Raw genomic sequence first — 24,788 nt, forward strand, 5'->3', positions numbered from 1 at the left:
ATCTGAGGTCGCTTCGAGCCATTTACATTCCGGGAGACCTGAACCAGGCGGCCGACGAGCTGTCTCGGCTTCGGCCTCTCCCTGGAGAATGGAGACTCCATCCCCAGTCGGTTCAGCTGATTTGGGATCAGTTCGGGGACGCTCAGATAGATCTGTTTGCCTCTCTCGACTCGTCCCATTGCGACCTGTTTATTCCCTGACCGAGGGCACGCTCGGCACGGATGCACTGGCACACAGCTAGCCGCGGGGCCGCAAGTATGCGTTTTCCCCAGTGAGCCTTCTTGCTCAGACCTTGCGCAAGATCAGGGAGGACGAGGAGCAGGTCATATTGGTTGCCCCCTATTGGCACAACCGCACCTGGTTCCCAGAACTAGTTTTCCTCGCGACAGCACCTCCCTGGCTAATTCCTCTGAGGAAGGACCTGCTTTCTCAGGGACGGGGCACCCTATGGCACCCTCGTCCTGATCTTTGGAACCTCCACGTGTGGTTCCTGGACTGGACGAGGTAGGTTTGAGTGTCGTGCTTTCCTTCCTGCAAGAAGGGTTGGAGCGAAGGCTGTCTCCCTCCACCCTGAAAGTGTATGTTGCCGCCATTGCCGCACATCACGACGCAGTTGATGGTAAGTCCTTGGGAAAGCACGACCTGATCGTCAGGTTCCTGAGGGGAGCGAGGAGACTGCATCCTCCTCGTCCTCCCCTCGTACCCTCTTGGGACCTCTCAGTGGTTTTAACTGCCCTGCAGAGTGCTCCCTTTGAGCCTCTGCAATCAGTGGAGCTTAAGTTCCTGTCAATGAAGACAGCGTTCCTGGTTGCATTGGCCTCCATCAAGAGGGTAGGGGACCTGCAGGCATTTTCGGTTGACGAAGCGTGCCTGGAATTTGGACCGGCTAACTCTCACGTGATCCTGAGACCCCGGCCTGGATATGTGCCCAAAGTTCCCACCACACCCTTTCCAGGTGGTGAACATGCAAGCGCTGCCCTTGGAGGAGGCAGACCCAGCCTTGGCACTGCTCTGTCCAGTACGCGCCCTTCGTGCTTACGTTGACAGAACGCAGTGTTTCAGGACCTCAGACCAGCTCTTTGTCTGTCATGGTGGGAAGCTGAAGGGAAAGGCTCTCTCCAAGCAAAGGTTGTCACTGGATAGTGGACACCATTGCTTCGGCTTACCAGTAGCAAGGTCGACCGTGCCCCCTTGGTGTGACGGCCCACTCCACCCGGAGTGTGGCATCCTCTGGGGCTAGCGCATGGTGCCTCGCTAACAGACATCTGCAGAGCTGCAGGCTGGGCGACACCTAACACATTCGCGAGATTCTACAATCTCCGAGTTGAGCCAGTTTCTTCTCATGTACTCGCTTCAACTAGCCGGTGCTAGATTCTGCTCAGGTGTCTTCGCTTGCTCGCCATTCCTCTCCACGGACGGGATACGTGCGATATTCTCCTCAGGTGAGCCTCATAGCCCTGAGTCTCCTCCAGCACGGTTGTCGTCAATGCCAGAGTTATGCCTCTGGCAGCTTTCGCGCTTGGCTAGGTGCCTCCATGTGCATGGTTCCCCCTCCGGGCGACCCCCACATGTGTATTTCCACTGTAAGCCTCTTTGAGCATGTGTCTTTCCCTCGGCAAGCCACCTTGCCACCCCTGGGGTTGAAATATTCCACCTGCGGCTGGACACCCCAGTGATTCTCCATATGCAGCATGCTGGAAACTCAGGTAAACTCCCACTGCAACGTTACAATAATAGGCTACTTTTATCAGCTTGACGTTGAACTAATGCTCCATGCTCGTACCATGATAAGTAAGGAACCCTATCAACCGTGCCGAATTTTGCCACTGCAAGCACCACTTCACATTTTCTTCAGGAAATGTACATTCTAGGTTTGTAGATAAGGTTTCTCCATTATTCAAATGCCCTGCCGATGTTGATCCGTGTTTTTTACCCGAAGTTCATCCGATTCACGTCTGGCCTTACGAGCTTCAGCAGAATTTTTTTGTTTTTTTTGTTTTTATCAATATGTGGAGTTTGTGTTGGAGTTGGTGTTTTGCTGGGCGCAGGTCGTTTCTTAGTGTTATCAGACATGTCATAAGTTGCATAAGTCATAAGTCCATGTCATAAGTTGCAGTTGAGTGCAAAGTCAGTAAGCTAGAGGAGTCGAGAGGCTCGGGAGCGTGCGTGCAGGTCAAGTCACTGGCGGTAAATCCGACCCGGGACATTCACATAAAAATAAGAATACTTGCTTTCAGAGGTAATAGCAAAACCCGCAAAGTGGATCATTTTAATGTGAGTGTTACGTCCCCAGAGTTCTGGGTTCGTTTTATAGTCATTTTGTTCTGGTATTGCTTGTGGTTTGTGTGTTTGTATTTTTCTACCAGGTAAGATGGCTTCTGTGACTGTTCCGGCAGCTGATTGGTGGCTCATCGGCTGATTGGGACTTGGAACTCCACCCACTCATCAGTGGCTGCAGCTGGCTGGGCTCTTTAAAAAGCTCAGTTTTGGATCAGTTCTCTCTCTCTGTTCCTGCTTTTGGTTTGGTTTGTACCCTGTGTGTGTTTGGTTTTCTGACATTTTTGCTTGAAATATTTGAGAATAGTTCAATTGTTTTTGTGTGTTAGTAAACCTAACTTGTGTTTCATTTTTATTTGGAACTTGTAGTAGCAGGACGGAGCACTTGTTTGTTTGTGAATTTTTATAATTTGTATTAATTATTTTTTTTCTCTGTTGTTTATAGGGAGTTGGGGAGTAGATTTAGAGCTACCCCGGGGTATACATACATCACCCATAGGTATACTTCTTTGTCTAGAAACACCAGCTAGACCTGGGCGGACCACCAGCTGTAAATTTTGTTTAGGGCGCCTTGATCGTGTGCCAGATAGAAATTGTAATTTTATTTATTTTATTTTATTTTTGGGGATTAGAATAGGTTAGGGGTGGGGTCCTTTTTGTTTATTTCTTTGTTTTGGTTCGTCCAGCCCTCCCCTTTTCCCAGGAAATTCTTATTGTTTATCATTGTTAATTATTTACAATATTACCGTGGTTAAATAAAAGCTTTGTTTTTATACGATATTTGGTGTTTGTGTCCTTTTCTCGCGCCGCGACTCCATACCTCCTTTGCTGGTATCGGTGGGCCTGAGCAGTGGGTTGTCAGGTTCCCCTCCCTTTGGGGGAGCTAGAATGTAACAATTGGGGGCTCGTCCGGGATCCTTGGCACCCTGCTGCTCGGACCACCCTGTGCTCGGTGATTGGGGTGTGGTGTTGGGGTGTGAGTAAGGACTAGTAGTGTTTGCATAGTAGTTGTTGTTCTGTCCTGTAGTTTGTTAGTATTTGTAGTTTGTGGTGTTCGTTGAGTACTGAAAAGTGCAGGATTGTACTGGATGAGGTGTGAGCATGGCGGCTACTTCAGATGTGGCAGGCTTTATTGCGGAACCCTCATTGGGTTCATTGGTTAACCTGCGTAAGGTTGATTTGTTAGCGTTAGCGGACTACTACAATATTACAGTTGATAGACAGGCTCGTAAAGCAAATTTAGTAATGGTGATCAAAAGCCATTTATTGAGTCTGTCAAGGGCAGGAGTTATGGCTGTGGAGGACGTGGAAACAGAGGATGAGGGGGAGGACGAGGGCGCCGTAGAGAATCTCTCGCCTGCACGGTCGAAGGGCGCTGTGGGAGGTGGGGAAGCTCCGGTGCCTCGAACTCTGCCAAAGTACGACCCGTTGTCTCCTGTGTCCCCCGAGTCTGTAGAGGTCGCTCGGTTGAAGCTGAAAACGGCCCGTCTGGAAGCAGACCTAAAAGATAGGGAAGACAAAAGGAGGTATGAGATAGAAATTAGAAAAATAGAGGCAGACAAGGAAGCTCGAATTCACATTCGGCGAATGGAGCTTGAGGCTGGGGTGTCTTCTCACCCAGTTGGCAAGTCAGGTCATTTTGATGTGGGGAGGAACATTGCGGTGGTTCCCCCATTCCGTGAGTCTGAGGTAGATTCATACTTTTCTGCTTTTGAGCGGGTAGCTACTGCCCTACAGTGGCCAAAAGAGGTCTGGCCTCTACTCCTCCAGTGTAAGCTAACTGGGAAGGCCCAGGAGGTTGTGGCCTCTCTCTCTATAGAGGACAGTTTACATTATGATGTGGTTAAAGCTACCGTGCTGCGTGCCTTTGAGCTAGTGCCAGAGGCTTATAGACAACGATTTAGAAATTATAAGAAAAGCGGTAGTAGAACATTTGTTGAGTTTGCCAGGGACAAAGAGTCCTTGTTTGACCGCTGGTGTGCAGCCAATAAAACATCTACTTATGAGACTTTGAGAAATCAGATATTGTTGGAGGATTTTAAGAACAACCTACCCGAAAGAATCGTGTTGCATCTTAGTGAAAAGAAGGTGGCGACGTTGGGTCAGGCAGCGGTCCTAGCAGATGAATATGCCCTAACACATAAAACGGTGTTTACAGCATCCAGTCAGAGCAGGACTTCCGCTTCACCAGTGGCCGGTGTATCACGCTCTTCAGACCCTCCTACTGTTCCTAGGAAAGAGGAGAGGGAATGTTTTTATTGCCACCGGAAAGGCCATTTAATCTCAGATTGTTTCTTACTTAAGAACAAGCCTAAGTCACCTCCACCTGTCCGTAAGAGTGTTGGTTTAACTCAGTCTGTTTCTTACCAGGAAGCCAGAAGTGCTAGCGAGGTACTCACAAGGAAACCAGACCTGGTGTATGCTCCGTTTGTGTCTGTAGGGTGTGTTTCATGCACAGGGAAAACTGAAGACCAGAGGGCAATTAAAATCTTACGTGACACTGGTGCGGCTCAGTCAGTTATCCTTACAGATGTGTTGCCATGGTCTGATCAGACATACTGTGGTTCACATATACTTTTGTGTGGTATCGAAGCTAGCCCAATTTCTGTGCCTTTACACTGGGTTTACTTGCATTCTGATTTGGTTTCAGGTCGGTTCCGTGTTGGGGTGGTGCCTACGTTAGCAGTGGAAGGGGTAGCATTATTGCTAGGAAACGACATTGCTGGGGGTAAGGTGTCTCCAGTACTAGAAGTAACAGACAGACCACAATCTAATGTCTCTGACATTGCCCTGGTTCAGAAGTATCCTCAAGTGTTCCCTGCATGTGTTTTAACAAGGGCACAGGCTCACATGCAGGGGGATACAGTGAATTTGTCTGATACTATTTTTGAACGGGTTGAAACTGTAGATGTAGAGTCTAAACCAGAGGGGTTATCTTATGTGCAGCCTGAGAAAGGGGGATGCGGAGTCGTTCCCCAGTTAGGTGATGTGTTGTCATCCATCACATCAGAGAGGCTGATTGAGTGGCAAAAAGAGGATGTCAGCCTTAATAAATGCTTTGATTCTGTGGTCTCTCTTGAAAACGCAAAAGTACAGGAGACTGCTTACCTTGTGGACACTGGTGTTCTAATGCGTAAATGGACTGCGCATAAAACGGGTGAGGACTGGGATACAGTTTGGCAGGTAGTAGTTCCATCACCACTACGACAACAAGTATTGTCACTGGCTCATAACCCTGCATGGTCCGGACATTTAGGGGTAACTAAAACATACAACAGAGTTCTCCGACATTTCTTCTGGCCAGGATTAAAATCGGACATTGTGCAATATTGTAAAACCTGTCATGTATGCCAACTTGCAGGAAAAGTGAACCAACCTGTTCCTCGTGTGCCTCTTCACCCGATTCCTGTGATTGGAGAACCGTTTGAGCGGGTGATTATTGACTGTGTGGGTCCATTACCAAAAACCCGAACAGGTAACCAGTTTCTGCTTACCATTATGTGCAGCGCCACTCGGTACCCGGAGGCTATTCCTCTCCGGACAATTACAGCTAAGACAATTATTAAGAGTCTGATTAAGTTCTTTTCCACCTTTGGTCTTCCCAGAGTGATCCAGACGGATCAAGGAACTAATTTCATGTCCAAACTGTTTTCTTCTGCATTAAAAACATTGTCCATATCGCACCAGGTCTCCAGCCCTTACCACCCAGAGAGTCAAGGGGCTCTGGAACGCTGGCACCAGACGCTCAAGGCCATGCTGAAGAAGTATTGTATGGAGACAGGTGCTGATTGGGATGAGGGGGTGCCCTTTGTTTTGTTTGCTGTTAGGGAAACAGTGCAGGAATCGTTGGGGTTCAGCCCGGCTGACCTTGTGTTCGGACACACACCTAGGGGTCCGTTAAAAGTGTTAAAGGAGCGTGTTCTATCTGATGCGCCTAGTAGTACCCCTAAGAATGTGTTACACTTTGTAAGTCAGATGCGGGAGAGGCTGCATGCTGCCTGCATGCTAGCTCAGGAGTCTCTCTCTTCCTCTCAGTCACGTATGAAAAAACAGTATGATAAACAAGCAAAAGACCGTGCGTTTTTGCCCGGGGATCAAGTACTGGTTTTGTTACCAATCCCAGGTTCATCACTGTCTGCCAGTTTTTCTGGACCGTATGTTGTGGAGCGCAAAGTCAGTGATACTAATTACATTATTAAAACACCAGATCGCAGGCGCTCTTCTCGTTTGTGTCATGTCAACATGCTTAAAGCCTATCATGTGCGTAACACTTCCGACAACCCCTCTAGTGTTCCGGTTCAGTTTGCGGGATCCAGCATGGCGTTGGTGGTTCCTGTGCCTATTGTGGACCTAGAGGAGAACAATAATGATGGTTTGGAATTGCGTCACTCATTACAACAGTGTAAACGTCTTAGTAATTCAGAGATGTTACAAAACTTACCTTCATTAATGGAACATTTGGATGACAGTCAAAAAGATGATCTTGTGTCTCTAATACATTCTTTTCTTACTGTGTTCCAAGATGTACCTAAGAGCACGTCTGTTTTGGCGCACGACGTGGATGTAGGCAGTACATCTCCTATTCGCCAACATCCCTATCGGGTAAATACAAAAAAACGTGAGTTAATGAAAGGTGAGGTTGACTACCTGTTAAAACATGACATGGCAAAACGTAGTCACAGTGCTTGGAGCTCCCCGTGTATTTTGGTTCCGAAACCAGACGGCACGTCCCGTTTATGCACGGACTACCGTCGAGTAAATGCAGTAACTGTGCCAGATTCCTATGCACTGCCTAGGATAGAAGACTGTATTGACCGGATTGGTTCGGCTGTTTTTGTAAGTAAACTCGATTTGCTTAAAGGTTATTGGCAGGTGCCCCTAACCCCACGGGCTTCTGACATTTCGGCTTTTGTGACCCCCGATAACTTTGTACAGTATACAGTTATGCCATTTGGAATGTGCAATGCACCTGCTACATTTCAGCGTTTAGTTAACATTGTGTTTGATGACGTTCCCAACTGTACAGCTTACCTTGATGATGTAGTAATATACTCACCCACATGGGCTGAACATCTCTCCACGTTGAGGTTGGTGTTCCAGCGTTTGGAAAACGCTTCGTTAACACTTAACTTGGCTAAATGTGAATTTGGTAAAGCTACTGTAACATATCTGGGGAAACAGGTGGGTCGTGGGCAAGTGCGTCCCATTGCTAGCAAAGTGGACGCTATTGTTAGCTATCCTGCTCCTAAAACACGCCGTCAGTTACGTCGGTTTCTTGGAATGGTGGGTTACTATCGGACTTTTTGTAAAAACTTTTCAACTGTAGTAGCACCCTAACTACCTTGCTCAGTCCTAAAGTACCTTTTAAATGGTCCGCAGAGTGCAGCTCTGCTTTCGAGTCAGCAAAAGCACTGCTTTGTAGCGCTCCTGTGCTAACAGCTCCTAACTTTGATAAACCTTTCAAGCTGGAGGTAGACGCCAGTATGGTGGGGGCTGGGGCGGTCCTTTTACAGGAAGATGAGGAAGGAGTAGATCGGCCAATTAGTTTTTTTTCCAGGAAGTTCAATCCGTGCCAGTCACGGTACTCTACCATTGAACAAGAAACGCTTGCTTTATTGTTGGCCTTACAGTTCTTTGAGGTATATGTCGGTTCTAGTGTTGTGCCTGTAAGAGTATTCACAGATCATAATCCTCTTACATTCCTCAAAAGAATGTACAATCAGAACCGCCGCCTTATGCGGTGGGCTCTGATCCTACAGGGATACAATGTTTGTATCACTCATGTTAAAGGAACTTCCAACGTAGTTGCAGACGCGTTGTCCCGTGTTTACCAGGACTAATTGTGTGCAAAAGGTGGTTTGCACACCTTTTGGGGGGGCGTGTTACGTCCCCAGAGTTCTGGGTTCGTTTTATAGTCATTTTGTTCTGGTATTGCTTGTGGTTTGTGTGTTTGTATTTTTCTACCAGGTAAGATGGCTTCTGTGACTGTTCCGGCAGCTGATTGGTGGCTCATCGGCTGATTGGGACTTGGAACTCCACCCACTCATCAGTGGCTGCAGCTGGCTGGGCTCTTTAAAAAGCTCAGTTTTGGATCAGTTCTCTCTCTCTGTTCCTGCTTTTGGTTTGGTTTGTACCCTGTGTGTGTTTGGTTTTCTGACATTTTTGCTTGAAATATTTGAGAATAGTTCAATTGTTTTTGTGTGTTAGTAAACCTAACTTGTGTTTCATTTTTATTTGGAACTTGTAGTAGCAGGACGGAGCACTTGTTTGTTTGTGAATTTTTATAATTTGTATTAATTATTTTTTTTCTCTGTTGTTTATAGGGAGTTGGGGAGTAGATTTAGAGCTACCCCGGGGTATACATACATCACCCATAGGTATACTTCTTTGTCTAGAAACACCAGCTAGACCTGGGCGGACCACCAGCTGTAATTTTGTTTAGGGCGCCTTGATCGTGTGCCAGATAGAAATTGTAATTTTATTTATTTTATTTTATTTTTGGGGATTAGAATAGGTTAGGGGTGGGGTCCTTTTTGTTTATTTCTTTGTTTTGGTTCGTCCAGCCCTCCCCTTTTCCCAGGAAATTCTTATTGTTTATCATTGTTAATTATTTACAATATTACCGTGGTTAAATAAAAGCTTTGTTTTTATACGGTATTTGGTGTTTGTGTCCTTTTCTCGCGCCGCGACTCCATACCTCCTTTGCTGGTATCGGTGGGCCTGAGCAGTGGGTTGTCAGGTTCCCCTCCCTCTGTATCGTGGCTGATTTGTAGATTGTACACACACACAAAAATCTGTTTCTATATTCTTTGCCCAATTCCTATTATTGTATTAGTGTAACAAATTGCTTTGACATTCTGCCAAATATATATATATATATATATATATTTCTCTACTTGTGTGATTACCGGTGGCAATAGCATCAGAGGGAGAAGCCCTGACTGTGCCTCCCTATACTGCAGGGACAACCTTGCAGTCTTATGGAAAAGATTTGCAGCAATTCCTTTCTTCCTGCCCCCACCTCAAAATTAAAATTGAAAAAATGAAGGCAGCAAACAAGCTGTTACCTTTAAAAAAAATAAATTTAGGCGTTAATTTTTTTTATTAAATACTTAATCCTTAAATTGATGTTCTTTTGTTGAATTGTTTGTTAGTTATTTGTTGTTTTTACAGTTTCTTGTTGTTCTTTTAAAATTGTTCGGATAAATATTTTTGTTTTAACCCCCTGAGGTCGGCGGTATCGCCGGCGATACCAGCTCGCTTTTTTTTTATCAGTGTAAAAGAAACTCATAAATACTCTGTTGACTTTGATTTTCCATTGGAGTTTCATACATCAATCGATTCTGTTAAATGTGTATTATTTTTCTGTATACTCACAATAAAAACAAAGTGTTGTGCTTTTCGCCAAATTAAGAAAAATAATCACGGAGCGCGATCTGCCTTCTCTCTGTCCGTGTAGTCCATTCTGAAACGCGTCCGAAAATGAATCATAACTCAGCGAATACTTCTCACACAGGCATGTGATATATGTCTTTATGAAGCTTGAAATCTCTTCTTTTAAATGAAGTAATTAATAAAAAAAACAAATGTTTTCAACTCATGTAATCCGTTTGAAAGCAAGGAGAGGTACCGTTTTTTCCTTCTGCCTAATTATCTCTATAATGAACTGAGGCCGCCCCGCCCCTGGCGCTATTGACATGGTAAATAGTTTAGGTGATCTATGCTTCGCACCCGCCCCCCGATCAATGCCTTGAAAACACGAAGTTTCATCAGATCAGATTCACTGATAGTTCATCGCGTTTAGAGAGGATGGCGCGTTTCTCCGGTAAAGACGGTCTTCAGATGATCCTGGACAGCGAGGAATAACTCACCTTGGCTTTTCCTCAGAGGAAGATTGTAACTCAGACGAACGGCAGCATGTTCAAGAGCGAATTGATCACGCCGAGTAAACACCGAGTTTTCACGTGAGTAAATACGTGGAATATGAGTTCTACCACATTTGCCTAGCGTGTCAGAGGTTTTGAGTTCGAATCTGCACTCATATGTTTTTTTTTTTTTTTGTCAAATCAGATTATGTTTATCAGTGGTTGTATATCAGGCAGAGACATGTGTGTGTGTGTATTTTGTTTTGTAATTTCACTGGAACGAAAAGAGAGTCTCCACAACGGATTGAAGCGCGCGTCCGAGTGAAGACTGCGCGAGCCTAAAACAAACACAGTATCCGCGTCTGACTCGCGGGAATCCACGGCGCAAACCTGTGAGGGGCTGTGTTTTCTCGTTTATATTCCTTTTAGCATTTTAGCATTTATATTCCTTATAATAAAAATGAAAGACCTATGTTACAGACATATGAAAGACAACATTTCGTTGATTAGTTTTGGATAGATTATACATTTTTACTGTAAAATATCTGCCACCTCAAATAAGCTTTTATTTGCCAATTTTTTTGTCAAAAATAATCAAATAATCAATCAAATCCTTAACTTTGAAATATGTATGATAAAATGTATACTTTAGTTTGTACAAAGAAAGATTACACTTGAATTGTTGTTTATTTAAATATTTACAAGGTAGATGTAAACAAACTATTAAAAGGTAAATATAAGCCTTTTCTATAAATAATTTTTATTGTGTTTTATTAGTGACAAATTTGGGGAGAAGATAAATATTCCAAAACTGAAAATACAGTATGAGAATTAACTGCACAATTACATGTTTTCCTTGGCTATTATAGGCCAAATTGCAAGCACAATATGTGGAAAAATAAAAAAGAATTGAGATGCTTCCAACTGTTGCTCTTGCATTCTTGTGGCTCAGTGACTCACCTGAATGAATGGCTCATTAAGTATGCGGTCCTCAGGTGTGAACCACTACATATGCATGATCTGTGACGCCCACTCCGCATATGGCCTTTCCAAACAGAAAGTGCTTTGCAAAATTCAAATCAATGTATTGTGTTATGTGAAGGATTAGGCAGGGTGATTTTCACATAATTTTGAAGAAAAAACACTAGGCGATGACATCCATTAGACAAAAGTCTTATTGGCACATATTTAGTGTGTGTTTTGTGGTCTTATTTCAGAAACTTTAGTTTTTAGTTTTTTCAATAACCACGCATAAACATTATTCTCTCAAAAATGCAGACATGTACATTCTTGTTGCTCACATATTATGGTAGCCCTGTTTGTGCTAAATAGTGTGTAATTTTTTTTTGTCATTAATATGTTTATAAGCAACTGAAAAAAGCACAAATGTCAGGGCATGTCAGAACATCTCAAGGACCCCAAAAACACCTCAGACCCCAGAGGGTTAAATAAACTTGTTTTGGGTTAAATTAAGGTTTTTCTACCATGCTTTTAAATTTGTATTTTATTTCTTTGTTTAGAACTTTGGCTGAAGTTAGGTTTATCTGCACCATTACTTTAATATTAAACTTACCCTAGAACTATACAAAACAATGGGGTAACAAGTGCCACTTTAATTGACAGCCTGTAGATGTTGTAATTACTCTGTAACTACGTGAAACAAGGGGGTAACAATGGTATATGGTTAATGGTATATTTACACAGTAACTGTGAAAATAGTTCTAGTTTTGCTTGCTTTGTTTTCATCATAGTTGCCTTGCCTATTTTTAATTTTGCTTGATGACCCAACAAAATCCTGTACTCCTGTTTTTATTTCTTAAGGTAAGTAACCTATTGAAAATTCTAAATAAAACCATAGCAGAAACTCATTAACTCATTCCTCTGAATTTCAAGTTTTGTTGTTCAGTAATCTCCATCATGCATCATGAAATGATAGAATATGTACCCCGGGGTTAAAAAAATACCTAGGCCTAAATATATTTTAATACCTATGCATTATTCCAAAAAGATATGCTGTATGATTATGATTGAATGAAGACCCAGCGCACTTTACAACCATATCAGAGGTCTCTTCTGAATCACCACAGTTTGCAGAATCCACTTGGATGATGCGACGGCAGCCATGGTACTACGACGCCAGTGCAATCACCACACACCAGCTATATGTGGAGAGGAGTGTGATCGAGCCAATTCAGTGAATGTGTGTTCTCGCTAAATTGCTCTCAAATATAAGATTGTTGTTTTGCATGTAGCTTGTAGGCCATATCAGGTAGGCCTAATATTAAAATAGTTAGCCCGAAGTTATGAATTACTTACTGTATAAATCATTTGTAATTTTCCACGTTTTTAGCATTTAGGTTATACATACCATGTAATATTAAAATAGTTAGCCCTTAGTTATGAAATACTGCATATTATTTGTATTTTTCCTGGTTGTTACCCCTTTATTCCCCAAATATTATAAATTGTTCCCTTATAATTACACATACATACTTTATAAGTACTCTATAATTACCGAAAGGTACAATGTAAATTCGGTGTACTTACGCAGTACTTTTCCTGCTTGTTACCCCTTTATTCCCCAAATATTATAACTTGTTCCCTTATAATTACACATACGTACTTTATAAGTACTGTATAATTATCGAAAGGTACACTGTAAATTCGGTGTACTTACGCAGTATTTTTCCTGGTTGTTACCCCTTTATTCCCCAAATATTATAAATTGTTCCCTTATAATTACACATACATACTTTATAAGTACTCTATAATTACCGAAAGGTACACTGTAAATTCGGTGTACTTACGCAGTACTTTTCCTGGTTGTTACCCCTTTATTCCCCAAATATTATAAATTGTTCCCTTATAATTACACTTACGTACTTTATAAGTACTCTATAATTACCGAAAGGTACACTGTAAATTCGGTGTACTTAAGCAGTACTTTTCCTGGTTGTTACCCCTTATAAATTGTTCCCTTATAATTACACGTACGTACTTTATAAGTACACTATAATTACTGAAAGGTGCGCTGTAATTTCGGCGTAATTACGCAGTACTTTCCGGGCTGTAATCTAAAGCGTTACCAAATATTTTTGTATAAATAAGATCTAAGACGCCTAAGCATACTTTTTAATAAAAATAAATAAAAAAATTGTAAATCTAAAGTTTTTGAACAGACGCTGTTTAGTAAAAATAATACCTTAGGTTAAATTTAAGCAAAATCATTTACATCATACACAAGTCTTCTAAGGAGATAAATAGAAGATATGATTTTAATAAAACTTTAAAGATTTGATTTAAACAGTCTTTTAATTTGAAAAGATCTAATTTAAACTTTTAAGGTTATGCTTTTAAATGAATTTAGTATAAACTCTGGATGTACTCTGTAACGCAGACTAGCTTTACTGTGACATTATCCCCCGAGGCTCATCTGGTCTGTAACTCCTCTCGTCTCTGTACGGGTCTGAAGCTTCAGTTCACACTGTAGTTTATCCCTGAAGGATCTGGGGCTGTTTTGTTTATGACAACTTAAACTATTTGCTTTTTGGATTGTTTTTTATCGTTGCATAAAGAACTACTTCACCTCTCTGGAAATGTAAGCTGTTTTTATTTATATATTTATTTAGCTAAAACTTTGTTTACATTTTTTAAATACATTTTAGTACCATATGTTATTATTCATTGGTTATATATTTTATTAATAATAATTTAATTTAAAATAGAGTTTTTTAGAACCGTGTGTGCGCGCAAAACAGCTTAGAAATTATATTAAATTATTTATTTTATAGTTTTCTGTGATGGTCGTGTTCAGGTGTACGGGATAGAATATGCAGTTACGGTACAAAAACCAGTATGGCTATGTAAAGCCCCCACCATAAAAATTGAAACCCCGCATGGACAAAAAATGCTGATTGAATCTTTTCATATAAATGAGATTTAAGACGGCTAAGTACAGTTTTTCAACAATCTAAAGTTTTTGAACAGACATTGTTTAATAACAATTATACTTTAGGTCACCGTTAAACAAAATCATTACAATAATCTTCTAAAAGATAAATAGAAGATGCGTATGTATTCAAACTTTAAAGATTTAATTTAAACAATCTTTCATTTTAAAAGATCATATTTAAACTTTTACGATTATGCTTTGAAATAAATTTAGTATGAACAAAACTTTGGCTCTGGAAAGGCGTTAGCAGACTAACATTACATACGCTGTGACATGATGCAGGGAGGCTCATCTGGTCTGTCACCCGATATCCTGAAGCCAACATTATTGTCAAGTAACTTCTTTCTCAGAAGACGCCGCGCTGATCGGAAGGACCTTATAAGCAGCCTATCAATGGGCCAGCCTGAGGGTTCACAGTTTCTAAATGTCTTCATTGTTGCTCTCTCTATCTCTGAAGATAGGCCTATGTGGTCATTTTTTCACAGATACAACTTAAGGAATTATTGAACATTTCACAGGTGTGAGATGACTTGTGACGCTTCAAATTATTTTACATACTCATGATAAATAAAAATATACTTTAAGTTCAAGTCAAGTTTTTCCACAGACCATCGTTGTAGAATATTTGTTTTTTATTAAGACTTTTATTAATTTATTGAATTTAATTTAAAACATATTTTATTTTTAAAAGATATCATTTAAACTTTTAAGATTATACTTTGAAATAAATTCAACACAGCATTCACTATGTCTCATCCTGATCACTGAATACACCCCTCTGAGTCAGAGACCGACAGCCGGTGCTGTGAGAGAGAACCACTCTGTGATTTTATATTATAGATTTAATATTATAAACATTTCATTTATACACTTTTAAAGAACAGAATGTTTTTCAACTTTAGTTAGTCTGATATATACAACATTATTAGGAAACCCCTGTAAGGACCACCCATTGGCCCAACGACGGAATCCAACGGCCTGGCGAAGGTATAATGCGTGTATGTCTTTTCAGCGCTCCAGTGAAGTTCACTTAATTTATTGGAATTTAGATTTAGTATTACTTTAGCTCTATGCGTAATCTGACTCCAATTTCAAATGATAATCAAATTTAGATCGTGTGTCTGATTAGAAAATAATCATAAATATTGATTATGAACTAATTTAGATCTTTGATTATTCTGGGCATCTCATAATTTCAAATATTCGTTCATTACGGACCTAGTGTCGCTTTGAGACGTCACGTCGCGAATGTGCGCTCACGATCACAAACTAGCCAGTCCTGAAATAGTCAGAGGGTGCAGTGCAAATATTTTACCCTATGCAGCCGCTCACTGCAGACCCATAGGTGTAATTTTTTTATAATATTTGCAGCGTACAACATGCTAAGTCAGGAGATAGTCAGAAATCAGAAGGTCTTCCTAAGATGTGCCCCATGGTCCATTCAAAGTGCCTTCAGTTTGATCTATCCTGGACAAAGATTTGCGGAAACACCAGACTACACATTAATCTACTCAAATTAATGATTTCTAAAACTTCAGAATAATTCAAGATGTAACATTTATTTGTCAGGTAAAAATGTATCATGCCAATTACAGAAGTAAATTATTAAAAACCAATTCAGAAAATATATGACATAATTTACTCAAAGATGGCTCTAAAAGTAAGCAATGTTTTCCTGACAGAGACACACAGTTATGTGTCAGGGCTCTCCAACAGGAAAACACTGAAACATCACTGTGGGGGATGATCCTGGTAAAGAGTCCCAAAGTCTGCTCTGTCACCTCGCCTTAAGTACCAGACCAGAACAAAAGGGGTTATACAAATGTTGTTTAGAGTTGTTTGGGCCAATCCATGTACCCCAGGGGGTAGCACCTGGTTTCAGGAGATATCGTAAAGAGATATCAGCCAGAGAGGAGAAACAGGATTCTCCTAAGTTCTCAATCTTTCTCATTAAACCAATGACTGCAATGAAATTAAAGGGATAGTTCACTTTGAAATTAATTTTTGGTATGTTTTAGCTTACCTCAAAGGCATCCAAGATGTAGGTGTCTTTTTTTCCGGAGTAGTTTCAATTTTGATATTTTTAGGTCAAACCGTTCTTGTCTGTCAGTCATATAATGCACAAAGTCCAAATTAAACAATTCCCCATCGTCCAAATTAAACAATTCCCCATCGTCCAAATTAAACAATTCCCCATCGTAAGTACACATTAATGGCTTAAGACACGAAACGAGCGGTTTGTGTGAGAAAACGAACAGTATTTATATAGTTTTTGTCCTCTTGTAAACACACACACCCAAATGATCAGAGGACGCGGGTGCTTCGGTCTGCGCAAGCGCCGACTTTATCCTCCTCTTGTGAAGCGAAAAGCCTATACAAACGCCGCTCCCCTCTCTCTCACACCTGCCGTGCATCAGCGGTAATCAGGTCGGGCAATGCCTCAGCTACACCCGGAACCGGAGTAGGGTGTCACACCAAAATAATCCCCTCGGGGAACATAGAAAAAGGTTCCGCTTTTCCAAGCTATTAAAGCTATTCAAAACTTTCTAAATTCTGTTTCATTCAATTCATGCAAATGGAGACTTTTCCTATCATATCCTAGCTGCAAGACTGCTGAATGACTAAAGAAATGTGCTTAACAAGATGGTAGAAAACTTCCTGTCTGTTCCACCCACTGCCAACTAACCAACGACAGTCTGTCCATGATTACTAGAGTAGCACTTCAAAGTCAATACCAAATCAAAACTAGTTAGCACATTAGTTGTAATTGAAAAGGTTTAATGACAAAATATAGTTATGGTTACACTTAAAATAGTTAAAAAATAGATGCATGAGATGATGATAACTTATAGCATTAATCTTACCCAGCATATATGAAAAATGTTACCAGAGAGAGACAGTTGGATACCAAACATTTATAAAACTGAATGATAATTGTTAACATTTTATTAACAGTGGGAGAGGCAGAATAAGGCTTATACTGTAGCGGAGCGAGAGCTCTTCCCATGTGGAGTCTTTGCATTAAAGTCATACGAGCAAGTGGATTCTCTCTTCTGGAAGTGGACCTTCTCAGTTCAACTCAGCTGTTATTTGTCAAATAATCACAGACAGAAACACATACAGGAGAACTGAGAGCTCTTTAATTATATTAATGATAGAAAAGAGAGAATACAGGACAGTCTCTGACTCGATATGAAACACTTCTATAAAGACACAACAATATTACAAATAACTCTCTTCTGATTTCCATGCAAGCTCTGGTTAATATTTGTATATAAACTTAGTACTCTTCTAATATATTCTGTGCACTTTAAATCAAGTCTTTTTAGGGATAGTTCACCCGAAACTGTCCACTGACTTCTAATGTATGGACAAAGAAATCTCTAAATATTGTCTTTTATGTTCCACAGAAGAAAGAAAGTTATCCAGCTTTTGCTCGACATGAGGGCATATGTACATTATGGCAATTTTCATTTTTGAGTGAACCATTTTTTTAATACATTTACATTGAATCATTTAGCAGACGCTTTAATCCAAAGCGATTTACAAATGAGGAGAACAATAGAAGTTAAACTAACAATATTCAAGTGCTATGAATAATAGCGTGAATAGTAGTTATTTGGTAAAAGAGTATAATGTACATGCATTAGGAACACAAGCAAGACTATGACATTAAACTACTTGATGTTGTTGATCTGTCAGTCTATCGGGGGAATTAATGAGAATAAACCGTGCTTTATACAACCCTCCTCTCCATCGTATGATAAAGTCCTGCTGATACAGAACGTCAGCAGAAGCATCAACGGCACATCAATACATCTTTAATAAAACTCTGTTTACCGTATGTGTTTAATGGAGCGCAAACAGAGCAATTGAGTTTTGAGTTTTATGAGTCAAGAGTTATCTCTAATAAACCTAAATGTCACAGAAAGGAAGGGTGTGTGCAGTGAAAAGAATGACATTGACTTCATTTATTGAGTGCAGATGTTTAAACTGAACTGCAGGCGGTCTGTGAATGAGACGCAGGCTTTTGCATTGAAACACAGCAGGCAAACGCTGCACTACTGTCTCGAGAGTGTTCGTCCCGGCTGTGTGTCGAACTCTAATGTGTGTCAGTTCTACAACAGCAGTGAACAGACTTCATTAACCCTCCAACATCAGGCCTCAAGAACATGTACAATACACAGTCAGCGAGTGGGTTCAGAAACAGGAGATATCTAGACAAATACACAAATATATAAAACAGTGTATAGCTGTAACTAAACTCTAGCTGTGTATTGTTGTACCTGTAAAAATGACTAATTAAAATCACGATCATGTTCGGGAGAATGAGAAAAGTGTAAGTCAGAAGCACCAGGAACAAACTGCCCAAAATTTTCTTGCGCTTTAGAGAAGTAAGTGATATTGCGCGTGAAAGACCGCGACAAGTGCCAACAAAACACAGAATGATTATCGGGTAGGGGATTAAACAGGCGATCGGTAGGAACAGAGGGCTTAGTATGACTGCAAAGATCAGAGGAACAAACCAGATGATCACAGAAACGACACAGGAGACTTTTAGTGAATGATGAGATCTGTACCAGATAGGATGAGAAACCAGAAGATATCGTTCAAAAGCAACACATGCCATAAAATACACACCCACAATCAAACTATAGAAATATCCCATATGCACCTCATATGCCATATACACCCCCCCTGACCGTATGATTGTGTGTGTTAATTTACAAATGATCTGAATGAGATCTGAAAGAATCAAATGAATAACAAACACTGGAGTGGAGCGATTAGATTTGATAAGAGCACACAACGCAAACAGAGTTAAGATCATGATTACAATCTCAATGGCTGCAATTATACTGATAATTAATGGGTTTGCAGAATGAAGTTTCCATTCATCATAATGACTTGATCCGTTGCTGCTGGCGTTTTGTCCCATTGTTTCATGAAATCTTGACAGGCAACACTAAATAACAAACCAGTCATTAGTTTAAAAAACATGCATTAATTTACTATTTACTACTTTATTAAAAACATTAGGAAAATATATGACATAACTTGTTTTCTGTGTTATTGTTGAAATAAAGTTTCCTCAGTTTGCTTGACATGTTCTTTAGAGGAGATGTGTGTAATGTTAGAAAGCTTGAAATACGTGAAATGTAAGATTAAAGTTTGGAAATCCTCCATTTGAACAATATCACAGAAGCAAGAATGCTGTTGTTCTGAATATTCAGTCCAGCACAGCTGCAAGTGTACAATGGTTTATTAAACTAGGAATAAATCTTGAAGAACTTACGTTACTGACAGGATTGTGTGTTTCGTCTGCAGGTCAAAGCAGAAGTTTGTGGAGCAACACACAGACTGACAGATGTTTCACAAGTTTCCACTGCCGTGTTTAAAGAGCTCTTCATTCACTGCACACACTGTAAAAACACACATCTTAAAGCTTGTGGATCTAATGTAGGAAATGCCTGAGATTACAGACAAACTATTTGATCCAACGTGTGCAACTGTAATTACCTTAAAGACACAATTAACTAACAATGGTGGTTTGAGTGAAAAACCAGTCTAACTTTCACAAACGGTTCGGCTCAACTACGACGACTGAAGTAATCTGAGAACGCTTTATATCTGATGATTTCAGTTTTAAAGTTCACTCTGTGTTTTTAACTCTTTCCCCGCAAGTGTTTTTGCTCATTTTCACTAAAGCTTCACGGCCCACAGAATATTTTGTTGTATGAATATCTGAACATGTAATATATCAAAAGAAAGAATCGACACTGCTTTACAAAAAAAAAAAAAAAAAAACACATGCATTCCTTTTTTTAACAACACTTGAATGTGGGAAAGTTTAATAATAATAAAAAAAAACGTTTTGAGCAAAAAGCTGAGAAAATCATGTTAATGTCAGACTTCCACCAGATCATATTGAGAATGATGATCAAACTCAGATGGATGGATTATTTATTGAGTGATGTAATATTCATAGTGTACTCTACTGATTTATAATCGAGAAACTCTTTTAAATCTAAACGTGGAAATCTCATCAAATGTGCAGCCATACCAACTACAGGATGGTTATCATTCTATACCACCACCTGTTTTAACATCTATACCTGGATACCTGCGCCGCTGGCCTGGCTCTCTTCCGACTCGGAGGCGGAGGCGACGCCGGGGAAAACGAGCTGGCATCGCGGTTAAGCTGAGGCTGGAGTTGCTGAGGCATGGAGAGCTTCCTTTCATCTGGCGCAGAGCTGTTCGGAGACGCTCTTTGGATCCGCTTCAACAATGGATAATTCCCCTGGTTCCGACTGAGCTGGCTTCGCCCTCAAGTGTTCACACTCTTGTTTTTTCTCCTCGTTTTTATCGTGGAGGAGTGTGTTTGAATCAAGCGGCAACCTCCCCGTCTCTCTCTTGAAACCAACACGGAAGTGAGTTAAACTGCAATTCATTGACTGGCCGCTTGGCCTGGCTGCAGAAGTGAGTCAAATCTGTATCTCCCTCATGTTAAAATTACCAACTTTACAGCAGAAAAAAATATGTTTACAGCCTGGATCTCTATGTGGCTTTGGTCTATACAGCTAATTTTGCCCTTCATAACAACTGTGAGGGGGGTGAATTATTTTATAACTCGTCCGTTTAGTTGATTAATATTTAAATTTAAGGGTGTGGCCAGTGGCCACTTGAGTGACAGATGGATTGCCGCTGTCAGTGCTAGCCGTTTGTCTGCTGTTACTAGCCGTCACTTCACCTCAGCAAATGTTGCTGCTGAACTTGCCATCTTTGCAGTGTTTGTGCTTTTTTTCGGGATTATTTCATACAATTTAATACTTGGGTACAAAGCCCACGTCTTTGGATTCCGTCGTTATCGTTCGAGAGAACAACCAGCGCTGTATTTCAGTTGTTTTCCTCTGTGAACATGCACTAATGGATGTCTGACAATTTCCTTGCTTTTTGGGGTTTTCAAATTTAAAACGTCAATAAATACTCGTTCGTTCTGCTCTCACGGAACAGATGGATTATAATATGCTTATGTACCGTCAGATGAAATCCTGCAGGCGTCGGCGCTTTCTCCATCCATGCAATAAATGCACATGAATGAGCGCGGATTTTCTAGCGCATTTACTTGCACTTCAAAGGCAATATATCTATGGTTTAACCCATTTGAGAGACGGCCAAAATCAGAATTTAAAATGGACTGAATAAGCTCTCTACGAACTTGAGCAATGCCGCGCTGACGGACCATGAAAGAGTGACGGACATGTATGCACATAAATCACTGTCACACACAAACACTCTCGAAGTAATACACAGTCTCACTTGTAGCCATGCCTTTTAACTATTATAATATTTTGAAGGGCAAAAATAGGAACGTTTAATTGGCTTTACATCATCAGCTAACTCGATCACATCGAGCTAGGTGATTTCAGATAGCCAGGCTCCTCAGCTCCACTCACGCGCGCCTGTTTGCCTATTTTCTGTTATCCGGGAGTGACGCAAGGCCAAGATGGCGACGGCCGGCTCCGCCCACTTTAGGCTTCAAAAATGCTCTTCAGAAACCTACGGGTGACGTCACGGACACTACGTCCATATTTTTTTACAGTCTATGGTTTGAATCATCTTCGCTCGCTACCACGCGCAGTACATGAAAAGGAATCTACATCAAATCCCTTGAAAGTAAGGATGGCCTTGATAAACTCCAGATCGATCGTAAATAAAACTTTTATTTTAAACGATCTGTTCTCTGCGCAGAGACTGGATTTTCTATTTCTTACGGAGACCTGGCTCTGTCCAGGAGATCTGAGCCCTTTTACCGAACTTTTGCCAAACAAATGTCGTTATTTTAACTCCCCACGGACAACTGGCCGGGGTGGTGGACTAGTGTCTATATACAAAGAGCATTTTATTTGTTGTTCGGTGGTGAGTAACAGCTACAGCAGTTTTGAACTTCAGATGTTTTGCTTTGAACTTGCTGATCCACTTCTGATTGCTGTAATTTACCGACCACCAAAATATAACACAAACTTTATAACAGACTTTGCAGAATTCCTTGGTGATCTGACCCCGAAATATGATAAGTTTCTTATCGTGGGTGATTTTAATGTGCACGTATGTTGCATGAATGATTGCTTGGCTAAGGAATTCACGCATCTACTAAATGCTTTTGATTTTACTATGGGGATCGATGTTTCCACACACAAAGGAGGCCATACCCTCGACTTAGTGCTCCAGCATGGAGTTTGTATTGCTGACCTAGAAGTCTGTGAAAACGGGTTTTCTGATCATAAGACTGTTATGTTTCATGTACTCTGCCATGCGAAAATATCTACAGTTTTACCTCGTGAGGCTTCATATCGTTACATTAATAACCATACAAAATCATCTTTCCTAACCATCTTTGATGAAGTGATGCCATCGCCTGATGAATTTGCTTGTAAAACCAGCGCAGAAGTACTTTTCTCCAGATTTAATTCCACCTGCTCTGATGTCTTGAACGCCGTGGCCCCTTTGAGATCATCGCGACTAAAATCCTACTCTGAACCTTGGATTGATGATTCCATTCGTTGCCTTAGAAGAGCGGAAGTGGAAAAAGGGCTATTGTTACGAAACTTGGTATGGGTCATCAGCACGATGTCCTGAAGGAGTGTGAGAAGTTTCGAAACAGCGCCACCTAGTGGTGAATTTTTTTTTCAAATGCTTATAACTTTGGGTGTGATCGACTTATTTTCACGAAACTCATCTTTTTAGACTCCTGAATCGTTGCCGAGTCCTACGATACCAAACATGCTAGGTTTCGCCTTACGGTTTGTGTAGCGTTGTGATTTAGCGCTTAAAAAACATTTGGCTATATCTTTGAAACCGCTAGTCCGATCGAGACGAAACCACCGTCAGAAGTTTGGAAACATAGGTCGATAGCTATACGCCAATGCCCAAATGCGAAAATATTGATGTTTAGGGGTACTAATTTCCAATCAAAGTCATGTGTCAGTCATTTTTTTCGTGTTTTTTCATATAAATGTCTATAACTCCGAAGTGAATTGAGATATTTTCACCAAAATTGACACACATATGTATGGGCTCACTCTGAGGACACGTAAAAAAAATTGTGGGACTGAGCCTCTTGGTGGCGCTATAATTGAACAAAATATGAAATTCCCATTGACTTCAATACAGTTTTGTGAAATAAAATGCTATACTAAACAAATGCATTGGTGTAATATTACGAAACTCAGATTGTGTCATCAGCACCATCCCCTGAAGGCAACCAAAATATTTCAAGACAGCGCCACCTAGTGGTCAAAAGTTATAACAAAATTTCCAAAAAGGCTAATAACTTTTGAATAAATCTGGCTATTGAAATGCCACGGGTCTTAATAGATTCCTTGGGTCAAGCCGAGAACATAGATACCAAGTTTTCCTTATTTGGCCAAACTTCCTGTCCGCCATCTTGATTTTCAGTCAAAACCTACTTTTTCGAACTCCTCCTAGACCGTTAGTCCGATTTTCACCAAAATCGAATCGTATCATCTCCAGACCGTGCCGACTAAAAGTTATGGATTTCGTGTCGATAGACGAAACCGTTTTCGTATAGCGCAGCAGCAAAGTTGAGGCATGATGCTAATAGAAATAATTAAGGCTTTATCTCTGCAATGCCTTGATATATTGACACCATTCTTTGTATGTGTCATTGTCACTTCACTCTGACCACATCACATCAGTTTTGTAACTGCGCCACCTATTGGTCGAAAGTGATAATCCATCAAATCATATTTTTAATTATTGTTTCTATGATTTTTCAGGCATTTTGCCTAAAATCCTCTTTAAATGTCTTTAATTGCTCATTGTTGCAGTTGGTCTGACACTTTCAGACATGTTGGCATGTCTTGTCGTCTTATTCTGCTTGGCCCCGGTAATGGCTGCTTGCAGCTATATTTAGGGGCCAAGCCCCGAAGGGGCAAGGCACCTATTGTATCTGTTAGTTTTCTTATTAGGGGCCAAGCACCGAAGGTGCGTAGGCACCTATTGTATCTGTTCCCGTTCCTATTATTAGGGGCCAAGCACCGAAGGTGCGTAGGCACCTATTGTATCTGTTCCCGTTCTTATTAGGGGCCAAGCACCGAAGGTGCGGAGGCACCTATTGTTTTCGTTCCCGTTCTTATTATTATTAGGGGCCAAGCACCGAAGGTGCGGAGGCACCTATTGTTTTCGTTCCCGTTCTTATTATTATTATTATTATTATTAGGGGCCAAGCACCGAAGGTGCGTAGGCACCTATTGTATCTGTTCCCGTTCTTATTATTATTCTTCCTTCTTCCGACTGGGCGTCTATGGCAGCCCATAGAACCGATTGCGGGAAAGTTGTAATGGTTTGACATTCTGATAGAGGACAGTCCCATCATTAAATACACCAATTTTGGTGTGTCTAAGTCATTCCCTCTAGCGCCACCACCTGTCCAAAATTTCACTTTTATTTTGCTAATAACTTTTGAACCGTAAGGCCAATCAGCGAAATTATTTTTTCCTCTGATTCCTGAGCTCATGCCGATTCGATTGCACCGTATGACGTCATTTTCCGGCATAGAAATATGGCCGCCATTTTGAATGTGCTGAAAAAGCTACTTTTTCGAACTCGTCCTAGACGGTTTGTCCGATTTGCACGAAAATTGAACCAGATCATCTTCAGGCAGTGCTGAG

At 40.9% G+C, this 24,788-nt stretch overlaps 1 protein-coding gene across 2 annotated transcripts; it reads left to right on the top strand.

Moving 5' to 3' along the window:
- The first annotated feature begins 2,307 nt into the window (after positions 1–2,307).
- LOC311292246 (uncharacterized protein) lies at positions 2,308–8,934 on the top strand. 2 transcript variants are annotated; one of them, XR_014627694.1, is made up of 2 exons: positions 2,308–8,403; positions 8,601–8,934. XR_014627694.1 is itself a non-coding variant. In XM_084411857.1 (2 exons), the coding sequence occupies exon 2, from the start codon at positions 3,379–3,381 to the stop codon at positions 7,612–7,614; it is 4,236 nt and encodes a 1,411-aa protein (XP_084267983.1). In that variant the 5' UTR covers positions 2,308–2,525; positions 2,723–3,378; the 3' UTR covers positions 7,615–8,934. The 2 variants fall into 2 exon arrangements, 1 of the variants encoding a protein (XP_084267983.1); XM_084411857.1 differs by having other exon boundaries at positions 2,308–2,525; positions 2,723–8,934.
- The last annotated feature ends 15,854 nt before the right edge of the window (positions 8,935–24,788 follow it).

This window comes from Rutilus rutilus, assembly GCF_951802725.1.
Source record: "Rutilus rutilus genome assembly, chromosome: 6".
Taxonomy (NCBI): Eukaryota; Metazoa; Chordata; class Actinopteri; order Cypriniformes; family Leuciscidae; genus Rutilus; species Rutilus rutilus.